The sequence below is a fragment of the Enoplosus armatus genome, chromosome 7 (genome assembly GCF_043641665.1).
Source record: "Enoplosus armatus isolate fEnoArm2 chromosome 7, fEnoArm2.hap1, whole genome shotgun sequence".
Taxonomy (NCBI): Eukaryota; Metazoa; Chordata; class Actinopteri; order Centrarchiformes; family Enoplosidae; genus Enoplosus; species Enoplosus armatus.
In genome coordinates, this window is record NC_092186.1 from 19,931,892 (window position 1) to 19,949,380 (window position 17,489).

The following is a 17,489-nucleotide window of genomic DNA, read 5'->3' on the forward strand; positions in this document are numbered from 1 at the left end:
CTGGCACCTGGCCTGAATATGATTCAACATCAAAATGTAAAGCACCTCACAGCGCTGGTGTGATTTGCTCTTAGATTTCACAACATGCCTTGTAAAGAATTAAGCTAGTTCCAGTCATAGATGGGAATTCCAAAAAAGTTCAGAAATTAAATAGGAAATGATAGATACCTAAAATCTCTACAGCTAAAATAAGTTGACCTTTGAAAACTTTTACCTTACACTCATTTCTGTAGCTGAAAATAGAATTTCTTTATCAAACGTAATCATACCAGCATCAAAAACGTGTCTGCACATTTAGTGGGTGCCCATGAAATCAATAAGATGAAGGACAGGGGTTGGGGCCATTGCACAGCCACATTACCCAAACAAAAGACAGTGATGCATCTCCATCTAAATGGCCAGAAAAATATGCATTGATCAAATTGTGTAGTGTTGCAATATGGTGCTCCAGAAGAATTAGAATCAGTTTTTATACAATATATATGATACCCAGTGCTAAGAATTATTTGAAAAAAAACAGGAAAAGGGTGGGATATTGTACAAAAGCATTGAAAAGAAAAGTCAAAAAGAAAAAAATCTGTTCCCTTGGAAGACCTTCAGTTTAATACAGTATAAGGCTCCTTACGGCCTGCTGTGGTGAAACCGCTGTTCCAGGCTCCTGATGACAGACGTCGTACCTGTAGAGAGATGCTGACCGCTGTTAACACACTGGCTATGCTGGATTGAGATTGGTCTTTGGAAAGGCAGGCCTGGAAATAGCTGGCTAAGCTTTTTTAAGCTGTGGGTTCAAGCGAGGTGGCACACCTTGGGCTTGTTCGGCTCTAGGGAGACGAAAAGGTTGTTCAAATGTCACTAGCAACCCCCCAACCTAGACCCCAAACACAGTGCTGCGCCAGCCGAGAAAGGAATTATTTGTGAATGTCTCAGATGCCCTAAGGCCATGGTGTGTCTGACAGAGTGTGTATTTGTGACTGTGTGTGATGACTATAAATGAGAGCAGTACAACACTGAACATGACACTTGCGATCCATGATATCAAGCTAGACGGCCACAGGTCACATGCTGCTAAATGCTCAGTAAGTTAGTCTAATCCAGTGGTTCTCACCTTGGCAACGGTCCCCTCAAGAGGTCACAAGAACAATTCGGAGGCTTGCAACAAGATTTAGTTGTGAATCTAGAGACTTCTCAGTCTCCACAGAATTATATAAACTACTCTTACTACCTCTTAGGGTACCACCATGTAAAACAAACCATCCATCTACTGGAGCCTAAATTCAATAGAAAATGATGATTTGGGTGCTAAATTAGTACAAGTGGCACATAACCTTTTTCTGTCTATGTAAATTACAGTAGCCAGGTACCAGAATAAACTAGAGTATACCCGGATAATTAACCATTATTACCACTCTGAGGCAATGGTGTAGGTCTGTGTGTGTGCATCTGTGTGTCTATGATGACTTTAAATTTGTAGTTGAACACCGAACTGAAGGCCCAACAGCTTAAACAGAATACAAACTTGAGATTGGTTTCATAAGAAATGCTGCAACCTTTTCTTTATTCTTTTATCAAGACTGTTTTATTTGCTGTGTCACTAACATGGGCCTGCTACAGAAAATTATATTAGAGAAGAAGTGCACAGGATTCATTTCTGAGGGTGAAATACAGAAGGCTGAAGGACATTTCATACAGGGAGTCTGTAGTTTCATTAAGATACACCACTGACTTTTTAAGACCTTTACAATGATGTTTGGGAACAGCTAAGAAAAAGTTGCCAGAACGAAAAACAAATAAATCACACTTTTTTGGTATAGAACCTGCATGCTGTAGCTCATTTTCTGTTAGAAAAGCAGAGCACCATGAAATTAAATTGATGATCGTTGGATGTTGTGTTTTGTTGTTAGGAATCTACAATCTTCAATCACCAAGTGCAATAAACAACTGAAATCTGTTTCGGTGATGTAGGTTTAGGTCGAGAAACCACACATGGTTTAACACCCATTGGCTGTGGGTCACTAACATAACGCCTGTCCAGAACCTCTGATGATACACAGGGCTGATTTACGACACTGATACCCCTTCTATAAGGACGAGAGTCCAATTACTTAAAATTCAATCAGCATTAACGTCGTCACTGAGCCCAGACAACAGACATTAATAAGCTGCACATCGCCCTCGCCGTTGCTGTCATTTGCCTCTCTTCCCTCTTTCCCTCCCTCCTCCATCTTCCCTCAGTTCCATTCATTTGGTGCAGCTATTAATAGCCCGGCCACCCGCCTATCAATACCATCACTACTCCAGCAAGACAGAGGATGTGGGCATGGCTCAGCCAGTGGAATGATAATAAATGAGCTGAACTAAAGAAGCTTGGTCTTATGTAAAGACACAAATAGAGAGAGAGAGGCATAGAAAAACATGGCTCATGTGAAATAAGGAAGAATGAGTGTAAGCAATGAACAGAGATGGCACATAAGACAAAAAAGTGAGTGGCTGTGAGAGGGAAAAGAAAGATACTATGAGAAAGAAAAAAGAAGGATGGAAAGAGCAAGGTAGACAAAGGGACATAAAGAGCAAAGAAAAACTGCCCCAATTTAACAGATAAAGATGGTGAGAGAAAGATTGAGAAAGACAAAGAGAGAAATTTACACAGAAGGTGAAAGACAACTAGAAATATGTGACGCAGGAAAGAGAGAAATCTGCTAGCTCTCTTGACGTTTTACACACATTCCTTTTCTCCAGTTCTCCCTCAGTGACTACAACCTCATATTTATGGGTCCACATTCCTCCCTCAATCCATTTTTCTTCTTTCCATCTACCCCCCTCTCTCTGCTTATTGATCGAGACAGGTAGTTTCACCCGCTTCTGTGCGGCAAAGAGAAAGACTATTGTATTATCCATAAAAGTGAGGATCTCTGTCTGCTTTGCGTGTTTATATCACTTCCTCCTACTGCTGATGTCTGGTCAAGCGGGGCTTTGCAGTCACAAATCTCTCGCTAGAAAGCCACAGATGGGTCACAGACCTGGGTTGCACAACTGCTCGATCACATTTGAAAAATTTAGTTTAACTATGATTTATAACTATAGAAAACTAGCATAACAATGCCATCTGAAAAAAACTCTATCCTCTAACACAGATAACATAGCGTTCATATTAGTTTTATGAAATCGTTAAAATATCAATATATCAAGCAAAGTAATAGATATTTACTGGATTACACAACGATGGATTGTTATCTTTATCATAATCATGCAACCCTATGCGTAACTAACTCAAAGGTGCTTCCTTGTGGTAGATGTTGTCTCATGCAGTGCAACTCATAATTAACAGCAGTGTCTTTATATATTAATACTTCCACAGTTCAATATGTATGTCAATGGAAAAATGTCACAGCTAAATGAGAGTGTTCTCCAGCAAGATACACAGTTCAGGGGAACAGCTGTAATGACAATAACAAAAGCAGTGATGGTGTGTGTGAGCAGGTATGTCTCCATAGGCAAACAAGTGAAACTAATGGAATGTATCATCTAGAACCTGTGGAACACTGTTTTCCATATTTTAGTTAAGCAGGAGGAGAGAAACTACACACATCAACCTGTTAAAGGCGTTAAAGTAACTCATTTTTTGAGTTAATGCTGAGAAATCCAACGGAAGCCAATAATATCCTGCTGGCGTGCAGTACACACACCCATGTGAGCAGTCTGCAAACATCCTGGTCGTCTTTTGTATCAGTTCACATATTTCACAATGCTTAAATACAGTAATGCAACTTGTTATAAGCAGTTGTCCCTCCCTGGCCTGTGTGTGTGCCTTTACCTTGGTGATGAGGATGCGGTAGTGCTCAAGCAGGTCGTGGTTGTCGTGGCAACCGGCCAGCAGCTGCCAGACTTCAGCTCTGAGTGGCTCAGGAATGCCACTGCGAACCAACGAGGGCAAACCCTTCGGACGAGTGGACAGGTTCCCATGCCTGATACACACACGCAGAAGTAATCCATTATTTTCTAATCTCACTTAATCCAATTCAGCCATTTGCACCTGCACAGATTTAATAATTGTTTTGTTTTCTATGTCCTCGAAGACCAATCTAGTCAATCAAGAGTTCAAATCATGTTATACTAACTAGAGTACCAAGTAAAATACTGTAGTGTGTTAGAGTAGAGTATTAACCGCAGTGCTGCCATGCTGTAAGAGTTCTCCCACATGAGGAAATATCTTGCTTTTGAAAACACACAGTCAGCTCTTTTTAATGATGCTTGAAATCTCATCACAATGCATTTATTGAGGCCATATGAAAGCCATTTCCCGATAAACTACTTCACTTCATTGTGCTGATGCAACACCGAGAAAACAGCAAGGCTGTGAAATCAAATGAAAAGCCCGAAACATCTTTCATTCAGTTAATTATGCCAGTGTCTGCACCTAAAGCTGTATGTATCAATGCTGGTTGTCGTTAAAAAAAAAAAAAAGGTGTTGTCTGTGTTATAGCAGATAAATGAATGGCTGAAGGGAAACGTTTTTCATACTAAGTGAGATGATTAAAAGAATCAAACTGCAATGATGAAGAGGACCAGTGTGAGGCAGGGTGAGCCTCATGTGTCATGTCACAGTGTTTTGGCACAAGATGAGGAGCTAAAATTCATGTTTGATGTAATTGCATTTATGACCCCCATTGTATGTCTACACTACCTTGCTGTATCCTATTACAAGTTGGTGCTGCTGCTCATTCACAAGTTCCTTGTATAAATTATAGGTCTTCTCAGACAATGCCAATTTTTTCCCTTGTTCCAATACTTTTTTAATTTTAAGAATGATTGATTTTTATTATGATGATTTTTTTGTCCATTTCCCTCTATGTCTTTGCCATTTACCTCTAAACAATCTCCAATATTCCCATTTCTCAATTTTTATCTCCATTTCTTCTTGTCTTTCTCTATGCCTTCCACTCTTTCTTCTTTTAGATCATCCAGCTGTACACAATTCCAGGACTCAATATTTCTCTCTATCCTGTATCTCTGTCTACCTCTCTCTGCCCAGCTTCCAACTGTCTTCCACCATCTAATTTCATTTAACTTTCAATCATTCTCAATTTCAACATTTCTCAGTCTTTGTCTCTTTTGAAGCCTTACCATCTGTTGAGGATTCCTCCCCAGGACTCCAGGATTTTCTCAGGACAGTCTTTAGAAACGTCTCCTGTCCCACTGGAGATTTCACTGTCGCTATCTGCAGGAGACACAAACATACCGAGATATGAATAGACATTTAGAGCATAGATGGATAAACTCCGACCAACACCTTGTTGACAAGGCCTTTAAAATTGTCTAAAACTGAGTATGGTATACCATTTCATCCCTTGTTCCAAGACATGTCACTAGTTCTGCTGACTGTTGAGGAGTCCCAATATGTATATATGTATGTATGTATGTCAATTGTACTGCACACTTTAAAACCTGTAATACTGATGCCTCAAATGGAGGAAGGAGTGCCTGTGCAGTGCCTACACTTTCCATTATTGCTGTTCTTCTGTCTGGTGGTTCGTGAGGCAGACAAGAGGCAATCAGCACAGCGAACCACTTGTGTTTAGATGCAGAAGCACTAATTGACTGTCTGGCCTGCTCTGCTGTTGCAGAGATGAACTGATCCCCACACAGAGACCGCCCACTGGAACACACACACACACAGACACACAGACACACACACACACACAGACACACAGACACACACACACACACACACACACACACACACACACACCGAGATTCACACAGTATGTCCAGCACATATACCGATAACACGTGTGGTCCCTAATACTACGTGTGTATGTATATATTACACAGGTGTAGAAATGTGTTACACATGGGGGAAAAAAGAGATGGGACACACAAATATAATATTAGATAGTTAGAGTGACTCACACGTCTCTTTTAGGTCCAGGGTTGACTCTCCATGAATTCTTAAATTTAAATAGATTTTTCCATCAATTCTGGTCTATAAATACAAAATAGGTACCTCTCTGTCTCTAAACACTACACAACCACAAGGCAAATGATATCGTCGGTCCAGTTTGGTTTATCTTTTTTCATTCCATCCCATAACCTCGATGACTGTGATTATTCATTTTTTTTCTCCTCGTCTTTAAAAATCATGAAGGCTTGCTTGATTAAATTATGTCATGACATCCTGATGGTTCAGATGTAAAAAATACTGTAGGTGTTTCCATAATTTAAAAAAGCTGCATCAAGTTAAATTTTACATTAATGCCAGTGAGAATGAGACCGACATTTCACAACTGGCATAAATATTACAAAAACAAATTGGTGGCAATAAACTCCTCAGGGCATTGCATTAAGTATCACTGATATCTCAACAACAAAACCAAACAGCAACAGCCCTCAAAAGTGCTAAAAAAATCATTCACTCCTACTGAAGCCGCTACTAAGGCCTTGATATTAAATAATGAGTTAGGACATTTTCTTCTAGAACATGCAGCCACTATGTTCAATGCACTGCTGCTCCTATACATCCTTACAGCCCCAGCAGGAGCTTTTCAGGTCTTTATAAATGCTTGATGAGCCCTTTCAAATGGCAGACCCAGCACAAAGCTGCTGCCTCTGTCCTCAGATTGGCTAAGGCCACGTGGCGAGGAAGCGTGAGTCCAATGCCACTGCCGACTTACCAGGTGATGAAAGAAACTGTGAAGACGAGGGCCATTACCGTTACCTTTTAATCTGGAGAGGGGCTGTGCATTCACTGTAGGATTACTTTCAAATAGGATCTCTCTGATGTTGAAGCCACTAGTGGATTGGTTTTGTCAACATTAAAGAGGGCAGAAATTCCCTACAAGTGCCATGAAGATGTTCTACCTTTAATACTGCACCCTATTTTAATGTGCTTTTATTTATATTCTTGAATTCTTAATTCAGTGTCCTTGCAATTAGATTTTTGGCCTTCACCTCTTATTTTACAGCAGTGTACTGGATCAATCAAGCTCTTCTTGTCTCACTGTGTTGTATTATGCAGATACAGGATGGTTCCACAACGATTAAGCAGAAGGACTGCATAGATATATAGATATATGCATCTGTATGATCACATTCAATATAAATGTATATGTAACTGGGACATACTGTATTTGTGAGTGAGTGAGTGAGTGAGTGAGTGAGTGAGTGAGTGAGTGAGTGAGTGAGTGAGTGAGTGAGTGTGTGTGTGTGTGTGTGTGTGTGTGTGTGTGTGTGTGTGTCCACACGTGTAGATAACAATAAGCAACAATCACAAAGCATGCTGTGAAAGGAAAAGCTAAGAAAAAAAGAGAATGTCAGCTTCAGGCCTATTTTCCACTTTGAAAAAAGAAAAAAAAAACACATCCACATGAATTGAATGTGTGTGTGCTCACAGCGGTGGCATCTACACTGGGACTGTATTCATTTATGTGCACAATGAGGCTGACCTCCAGCTCCACGGCCCTGAGCGCCTCCAATTTTCAGCTCTGGGGGAGTAGAGGGGCGTTAAAGAAAAAGCCCTCTGAATGGCTTCCACAGTGCTGGTTGAAAGCTGTCAGCTCCAGCCTTGGCGGCTGACTCGTGACTTTGGGCGAGTCGGCAGCTAGACAGGAGAGACGACTTTTCCCTCCTACTCTGTTAATACCTTTTAGTGCTTCAAGGTGAAAAAAAGTGGAAGAGAGAGAGGCAACACAATAAGATGAAGATGAGCCTCCAAGGACAGATGTTCCCATGTATCACAATTGTATTTGAAAAAGGGATGCTTTTTTTGAGGTTTATATTTTGTACGTTCACGTTTGTATGGGTTGGGTTAGGTTACAGTATTCCACTGTAATGCTTTGATAATCATACCAGAAAACTGCAGGCTTTTGTATCCTGTTAAAATGTCATACGCTAACAGCTAAACGAACACCTTCATCCAAACCAACATCACGAAGCGTGCAGTCTGAATTGTGGCCAGGCCTAATCTACGACGCCTGCAGAACCGAGCCAGTGGTCAGGTGGAAATGCCAGTCCTGCTTATATTAGTAGGCTGGAACTAGATCATGTTTGGGAACCACTGGAGTTTAACAGTGTTGGTGCTGTTAATGTTACTGCTCTCTGACATAGCTGCCATTATCGACAGGAAAATATTCACTCTGCTTTGGCTTGTCACCTAAACTGGTCATGTTTAAATTTAATGGATTCAGTGTCTAAATCAAAAACACTTACAAGGAATTGATACTGCAAGCAACATTGTTTGATAAGTGATACGCTTTTTCTTTTCTTTCATATTATTGTCATTTTATCACATTTAAACAACTGCTGCTATCTGGCTGGTTATGAAGATTATTAATGGAACACAGAAAAAAACAAAAAAACAAGCGTTCATGGTCAGGTCTGCTTGACTGATGAAGGCCGTACATTTCACCCAAAAAGGGCGTGTCGGGGGTGTTTGATCGTAGTTGGAGTGCTACAGTGCTATAAGCCAACAAGCCCTAACAGGATTGGGCCAGGCTCCACACAAAACCGTTCATGCTTGACGCACAAGCACACACACAAGCGTGCATAATCACACAAATAGCTATCAAAACCCCTGAGATTCTGCCTGCAGTCATTGCTGTTCAGTGTAACACACACACAAAATCCGCAAACACGTCCATTCTTTCACACATATGAAAACAAACACACACAACCTCAAATTCAGTCCCCACAATCTATCCACATGCCTTGCCACACCCACATTAACACATGTTCAAACACACGCATGTACATACATCCCTGCCAATGTTTATGTGTCCAAACAAAATTAAACTTCACTGTTGATTCATGTCAGCCAATATATAGTACACGTGTGCTTGTGACAAGGCCTTGCTACAAAAAAACAGAGTGTGTGTGTTGGTAAACCTCTATTTCAGACTGGTTATCTGGACATATGATCTCATTTAGATGAGGCGTTCATGTCACCCAGAAAAGAAATTGCAATGTAAAGTAAATACTCCCACCGACAAGCTATTTGTGGTAAAGCAAATTTTTTTTTTTTGTACCTGTGAAGGTTCACAGAACTGTCTCGTTTTTCTCTGATATTAAAGGCAGTGAGGGGTTTGTACAGCGCTACGCAATGCGAGGTCGCATTTTTCAATCAAGCAATATTTGGAAGACAAATTAACATCGACTTGAGGCTTGTGCACATGTGAATATATATATGTGTGTGTGTTTGTGTTTGCGGGGAGGCATTCTGATGAAGAATTCTGGCATCATATCAATGATGAATCGAGACAGAGATTCAAAGATTAAAGATTGATTGTACTGTGGTAGTTAGTATATATTGTATATAATTAACTTAACTAAGAGTGAGGAGGGGTAGAAACCATGCAACTGAGGAGAGTGGGAAAAAAAAAAAAAAAAAAAAGAGAGAGAAACATCCATACCTTCATCAGCCTCCTCTTCCTCAGTGGGCGAGGCCGGCTGTCCTCTTCCTTCATTGCTTCTCTCTGCCTCCCTCTGAAGACTCACCACCTCATACACAGCATCACTCTGACCCACCCTCTCTGGTGCCTGCTGTACACACACACACACACACACACACACACACACACACACACACACACACACACACACACACACACACACACACACACACACAACACACAAACACACAAACACACAGAGTCAGATCCTCGAGGGGAAATTATTTCTTAAATTTAGAAGTTGTTTTAGGAATAAATATTATGTATTAATAAAAATAGAAAACCATCAATCTTAATAATGCTATTACATAGTATTAGCAAACTTAGAGTTACAACTGGCAGCAAAATGTTGCAATGTTGACCACAGAATTCAGTTCACAGTTTTGCTAATTTGTCATTGAATATGGGTGTATTTTCATTATGTGCTCATATTTGTGTAGCAACATGTTGTTGAAAGACTTGGCAGACCATCTATGTATTTCTTTGTTTTAAGATTTCTCTTATTCCAGCTCCTTTTCAGTCCTGAAATGCATTTTGCATTGTATATTTTGTGTGAACTTCTGTGTTTGAACCATTCATTAATTATTTTCACTCAGGAGTAGGTAAACCCATGGTGGGATAAAACTCTGTTTCTGCTGGGCCATTACAAAAGTTTAGGCGAACACATAACCATAAGAACTTGAAAATTGAAGTATATCAATGATCAAAACAACAAGTTTTAAATCTAGAGATTAAAATTAGCTTAATTCAGTTTTTAATGACTCCTTAAATTCATCATAATGGACTAAAGAAATGCACAAGAGAATAAAGACACGAGCAGACTTGACCTTGAGTGTCATAAGCTATTGATGTTAATTTCTGGTCTATTCAATTACTGCTGTTGCCTCTCTCCTTCACCTGGTAGATTGGATCAATAAGCTGCATTGATCTGCCCACTCACATGGCGTCTAATGACTAACTCAAGTCAGTGATGAGAGCACAAATTGGGAGAGAATATCAAGCCTGGCCTATTTCTTGAGAAAATCCAAGGAGGCTTAGGTAACGAATAAATTATTAACACTGATAAAATTGTGACAGAAATTTGGGCCAAAGAAGGCCCACTGTACAAACACAGTATCATCTACTGTGGATTTATATTAAGACAAAGAAAGAAGAGGAAACAAAGGATTACCCAACATTGTCTGATACCAATATCATTTTACCATTTAACTGCCTTAACAGGTAATGGGTCTTTGTAAGTGTTTTTCCCTTGCAATCTTCAACTGTTGTCATCTTAAACTATTGTGGCATTTCTCTCGAAAACCACTGGTATCGCTCTCTGCAGCTGGTTCCATCAACTTCTGAATGCCGGCTGAAGCTTTTAGTTGCTAATCTTAAAAACATACAACCAATGTGAAATTTGAAATGTGAAATATGTGTTATAAGCTCAAATTTTGTATAGCTGAATGTTGAGGGGTTCTCTTTTAGTCCTAATCTTGACTTGAGCCCTGTCCAACTCTGGTCTTGACTTGAACTTGACAGAACTAAACTTGGACATGACATAGATGATCTAGCCTACAGCCCTGGCAGGTCTGTTTCCCAGTAAAGCAGACACCAAATACATTTTCCAGGGAAGCAGACACAGAAAACATTCTGAGAAGTTGGCACAGATAATGACTCCCTGGTACTCCAGCTGGCTAATGACAGTTTTTGGTAAAATAAGACAATAGAGCTACATATTTTATGTGTGTGTATCACCTCTGATTACCATCTTCCACGAAAAAAACCTCCACACAATATTATCTTTTAATTAGCTCTTAACCACAGCACCAGTCCAACACTCTTCCATTTACTGAGGAGATAACTAGAGAGGCAATCAGGCGGACGAGTCAGACTGCCGCTGTTAATTACCCACATGCCAATAATGAGACAGAGCCTCTTATTAGCTCCCTACAATCCAAAGCTTCCCCACACTCCACTGCTTTGCCAGCTCCCCATGGCCTACTAAAAGAGATCTGCTTTTTAACAGGAAAGAGGAAGCTTACAGCTTAACTGTATCTTTTAAGCACCTGCAGCAACTGCTCAGGCTAGGTGTCCTTGTGTTGGTGGGAGGTAAGTGAGAATCACTCTCTCTCAGCACTTCTTAATCAGACAAGTTGTGTGGAAACTCACAAGGGCAAACATTCCAGGGTGTGTGATGGTTGTCAGTTTATATATACAGTTTATTTATTGCCATCAACGAAAACCATCACATCAATGGATTGTGGTCACCATTTGTCGGCTGCCAGACATCAGCTCACAAGATGAATGTGACAACTGAGTTGGAGTTAAATGTTGACCTGTGCAAAGGTGAGCGTACCCATACAGACAGTACACATTTTTACATCCTATATTTTACAGTTTAAAGAGATCTGACACAGGAATTGTGTCGTAGGAGGGGGAGAGAATAACATCTTGAACACCAATGCACCAGCTTGACAATGAGAGGCAGGCAGACTAAAAGAGGAGGCAAAAGTGGGAGATGCACAGATGGAAAGAGACATTTGCATCTTTCAGCACATATCTTTAGCTCTTACAAAGACCAAATGTTTCAGCTCTCTTGGGTACAACATTTGACTGGTCACTGACACACCACCATGCCTCCAAGCTGCCTGCTCTGACCTCCTCCTCCACTCCACACATCCTATAAGCTGCCCATCCACTCGCTCCACTTTTCCCTGGTCTTTGTGGAGAGCTTGGGCTGAGTTGGGAAGTGATGCTGTTTTGGGCTGTAAAGCCCTTTGAAATATATTGGGCTATATCAATAAACGTGGCTTGACTTAAATAACCTTATGAAAGCAATATGGCTGACTCCTTTATTTCATTTATTCATGTCATTACATTTCTAGATTTAGTTTATTTTTGACTATTTTGAGCTCTTATTACAATAAAAATGTTTTTGGTAATCATGATAGAATGGATCGGCTCTGTTATATATATTGAAAAATAATATCAAAGGTGTTATTTAATCATTACCACATTCATTTAAAGACATAAGTCAAACTACTGTCAACTAATTTGATTAAGTACAAACTGGCAAAAACGTCTGTTTGGCAAACATTCAACCGTCTTCTTGATCATGCAACCATGGATGTGGGAAATATGGGTGCTGAGGGGGCTGCAGCACCATCAATTGACAAAAAAGTTTAAACTTATATAATGTTTTCCCCTTTCTTACTGGGATACAGGCTATATGTGTAGTACACAAGTATCAGTGGTTATTATTAGCTTCCTCGCGATGTGGACTCGCAGCAGGTCAGAGCTTTTTTATCCCACGCAAACACATTGAGGTGTTTCAGAGGAAGTGTCCCACTGAATAACCTGGTAACGTGGTCATGGGTCACATATCTGGCCCGCGTCCAGGCGCTGTATCACTCACTCTTCCTCTCCTTTCTCATGCATTAGTTCAGTTGTTGCCAGAGTAGTTGCTGTGGCTGCTTTGACATGCAGTATGTTGGTGTTCAGGTCTGTAGTGTAAAATGTTGTAAAACTGTTGTAAGTTGTAGTTAATAACTACTGGATAGAAATTATCCCGGCTATTCAAATCAAAGCAAAAACCATGAATGTCACCCAGCATTTAGTAAGACAGAGTTTCTCTCAGCACCCCAAACTCTGACCATATCAATATACAGTATATTGTGATATAGGAGGTTTTCAAGAAATGTCTGGAAAATAAATTGAGAAACTGTTGCTAAATAAATAACCAAAGAAGAAAAATCAACATACTTCATGCAAAAATCATGTAAAAATATGACCATAGAGCAGTCCTGCTGTTTTGCAAGGGCATAGAGATATTAAAGGAATAGTTACCACTGTAGTAGTAGTAGTAGTAGTATAAACAGGATGTCAGTTGACAAATATATAAAATCTTACAGTATAAATCATCATACTGCCCAATCCTACAACCAATCAATCAGAAACTGTCTACAAACAAACCATGAATTAGCCAACCAACTAGATCCAAACTAACATTAAAAATTTTAAAAATAATATGCCCATGAATCATCAAAGGACATAGGATATCTAGAAGTGACAGTGACTGGACTGTTCTGTGTCAAAGATGTTTTGACAATGAGCCAAGGAGACTTTATCGTTTCTTCTGACTGGTGGGTAGTTGTACACTTTGTTTTGTACCATTTTAACTGTGCGTTATTCGCACCTTGATATCACATGGGAATTTTCTCAGACGCCCACCTATCAATCATCAAATGGACTAAAACCGAAAGGCAAATGCTCTACCACCGTCCTGATCAACTGAGTAATTGACAACTAGAAATCACATAACTCACCAGAAATCAACCAGGTTATAAACCAGCCCACCTCCCACCTCTTTATTTAACTCATAGTTAGTTAGTCAAGCAGTCAGACTGTGTTTAAAGAGAGATTCGGGCATATGTAAAGTATGGAAATGGGTGCAGGTTCTGTGAGGGTTGTAATTGCTGCAGTAGAGATACCTGTCTGAGTTTGAGGTAGAAGGTCTCACTGAAGGTCTTGCGGCTGAAGTACCAGAAGCGTTCGTTTGATGGATATACCCTGACCAGCGTTTCCAGCAGGAAGCGAACTGGCTCCACCACCTCGGTGACTACCAGGTCTGCTGCCACTGTCATGTAGACCTGCTTATCTGGAGCAACCAGAGAGGAAAAGCAAAACAAGAAAAAGGCAAGGTTACTGTAGAGGTATTATGCAACACTTCTTTGTGTCTTTTCTTTTTACTTAATATGACTCAACGTGCCCTTAAAAAAGGTTGAATTACAGTGTTAGGTACACATGATAAACAGGTGCACTGCAACTTTCAGAGCATTCAAGTGTAACCAGGTTATGAATTGTCCACCGGTCAAAAGCTGGTATATATTTAGTAAAATTAAAAAAAAACATGTCCTTGATGAGTAAAGATTGATTTTCTGAAGAGATTGATGCACTCTTCAGAAAATCAATCTTTACTCATCAAGGACATGTTTTTTTAATTTTCCCAAAAAGTACTCAGAGCTAGTAAAACAATCTCTCTTTACAATGACTTGAGAAATCCAGAAATGTAACTGTAAGATTAAGAGATTTTGCTCTTCATCTGACTGGCTTCTACTGGGATGCAGGACATCCACACCATGTATCCTGTGGGGATGCCACACCCCCTAGTGGATACAGACTTAAAATTAATGTCTCCAACTTCACAACTTAATAAGTGTATAAATGTATTTGTTAGGGGAAAAGGTGCTAGATGAGCCCTGGAACCTATCAAACTTGTTTTCATAGGACAGTGGAGGTTCTGGTTTAAACAACAAGAACATCATAAGCAAAGAGATGTGAGCCTAAAACTCAAAACTCAATCACGTAACGCTTCGGTTCTGGCGACAGTCTAATTATACAGGAGGAATAAACAATGAAGAACAGACAGAGGGGCCGGAGAAGTTATTTCACAATAGGGAGGTTTTATTATTTTAATAAACTTAAAAATAAATAAATAACTACCAGCATCTTAATATAGATTGCAATTAAGAAACTGTCAAGCACAAACTCCTGGTTTAAAGAAATATTTTTTGGGATAAAGGACATGTTTGAAGCTTCAGACACTCTTGGTGCTGGTGCTGAAAGGTTAACTGTTTACTGACAGTAAGGACATGTCTTTTGATGGTTCAAGCTCCCCAGGTGTTGGCTACAAGTGGCTACAAGTCATATTAAGAATTGTTCGGAAGCAACCACTATTTCCTGACAACCAGTAAAAAGAAAGTTTAGCTATAGTAGATTGAGTATGCTAACTTATGTACAGGTTGTTATAAAGAACAATAAGCATGACCATTTTGGACAAAGAACTCTATAAGCTTCATTTTTGCATTTTTATCAGATATTCACCAAAGCTTGAATGACTTAACAACAACATTGATCCATTAACCAATTACATTCTCACAAGAAGCTACTTAAGAATTGTGACCCTGACCAGTGCTTCCAGAGGGTAGGAAACTGAGAATAATCTCCTCAAAATGCTGCTTTTAATTCTATTTCTCACACAACTGAGTGTCCACAGCTCTGTTGGCTCAGCTGCCTGACATGATGATGTGTCAAGGTGCGAAAACATGCAAAGCTTTGACAAGCAATGGGTCACAAAGCCAGGTACGAGACTATGTTATGCTAGAGAGTGGATGAAGGCAATTATCACACCCAAGCTCCAATGCAAGCGCTGCACAATTCCCAGACATGACCTTGAGCTCTGTGCAGTCCCACATCACATTTGTGACAATAATGTATGGAAATACTTCCTACTTCATTTGTGTGTGAACAACCAGTAAATAGGCACTGGTGGGTTCCACTGGACACAGACCATAAATGCAGCAAAACTTAGTGCACAATAACTCAAAAATATCATTTTGCTAGCTTTGCTCAGTGACATACACCTGTGTGACGTAGCAGTTAGAGGGACAATAACCCGCCTCACCTTTAGGTGTGTCTTCATTCAGCGGCTGGAAGGCCGCCATGTTGGGGTTCCATGTTCCTGTGATCACATAGGCCTTCCCATCAGAGCTCCTCCCCATCGACTCCTGTGTAGATTAATGCATGGCTTACAGACTTGAAAAAAATCTTATTGTTATATAAATTGCAACACATTTTTATATATTAATGTAAATACAGGGAGATGTAACATTTTGAACAGGCACGCAAAATCAGTTTCACAAATATAAACTGGGACAAAGAAAACTGAGAAAAACAAGGGTGAAGTACAATACTTGGTCAATAATAAGTGGGTGAATAGATTATTATTATGAAGGTCCGTTAACTCTAAAAAGGCTGGCATGTTATTTGATAAGAGAGATACACTCCTCTCAACTATCATAAGGTACTATAAACTGTACCTCATCAATAAAAGCTAGGGTGTGTTCTGCTCACCATGTCTAGTAAATGCATGTCGCTGTTGCAGACTTTCTGTCCTGGACTCAGCAGCATCCCAAAACACCTAGAAGGAAGACACAAGATGTACAATCCCAAATCAATAATTCCACTGCAGTGTTGTCTGCATTCACCAGCAGAGCGAGTCAAATTAGTTGGGAGGGAAAAGAAACTGGAATACGGAAACAACTCAATTGACCGAACTACACCCATAAATATTTTAATGTTAATGCATTAGAATCTGTCAGGCAGTTCAAGCATTAAGCACTCTGAAAAGACTTCAAGAGCCAGTATTGGTCAAGTCATAAATATATATTCTTGGCCAAAATAAAAATGATCTTAATAACCTGTGTAGCTCAAAATAATGTAGCCTAGCATGTCAGGGTGATAAAACACCCAGCTCTCCCTGTCACCACTGGCCTGGAGAGGGCCTGGACAGGGCATGCTTTGGCCTGACCCTTTCAAGGACAAAAAGTCCTCCATTCAATCTTTACTGAAGCAACTTAGTTTATGTTGTTTCCAGTTCATCATATCAATCCAACATAATCACTTGTTTCAGTAAAGTCACTTCAGCTTTAGGTTGGCGGTGCCATCATGTGGTCAGCATGGGAATCTCTCAGTTTCAGAAATGCATTACATAAGAATATATTCACACTTAACCCAGCACTAACCCCAGGATGGCTCATATTGAGTCTGAAAGATATGGGTCAGGTGTCTAGCAAAGTGACATTTCAACAGGATGTCAGGATTTGTAAGCGTGGATAGAAAGACTTCCAGGTAAAACGTATTTTTTAATCAAAGGTGTCATTCAGATGCTCAGGATTAATACAGAACATAATGTACTGCATCCACACAATTCATGACGTAAAACTATACAGCATTTCAAAAGAATGATCCTTTAAAACTGGGGCAATCACAACAATTAATATCAATAAAATAAAGTCTAGTCAAACATGGGCCAAACACCTGAGAAAGGATCTGTTCTGAACAATAGGGGTTTCCATTGACACTAAAAATAAAAGGAGAGGGCAGGTGTCTGTCTCCCTCTGATAGCAATAGGAGGTGAGGGAATGAAGAAGAAAAGGGGGAGTGAAGAAGATGACCTAGTTCTTTGGTGCTGCCGTGCTGCGAGAGCACGTGAACACAAAAATGAGC

The 17,489-nt window shown here is 40.0% G+C and overlaps 1 protein-coding gene across 3 annotated transcripts in view; it reads right to left on the reverse strand.

Annotated features, from left to right (window-relative positions):
- Window positions 1-17,489, reverse strand: part of rabgap1l (RAB GTPase activating protein 1-like) — a 94,532-nt gene that overhangs the window by 71,087 nt on the left and 5,956 nt on the right. For 2 of the 3 annotated variants that reach the window (XM_070909606.1, XM_070909604.1), the window contains exons 7-12: window positions 16,335-16,401; window positions 15,886-15,988; window positions 13,913-14,079; window positions 9,402-9,528; window positions 5,122-5,215; window positions 3,812-3,962 (exon numbers count right to left, since the gene is read on the reverse strand). In XM_070909606.1, the coding sequence (XP_070765707.1) occupies window positions 3,812-3,962; window positions 5,122-5,215; window positions 9,402-9,528; window positions 13,913-14,079; window positions 15,886-15,988; window positions 16,335-16,401 (709 nt within the window). Of the gene's footprint in view, window positions 1-3,811; window positions 3,963-5,121; window positions 5,216-9,401; window positions 9,532-13,912; window positions 14,080-15,885; window positions 15,989-16,334; window positions 16,402-17,489 lie in introns of all 3 variants that reach the window. The other variant, XM_070909605.1, reaches the window with a different exon arrangement.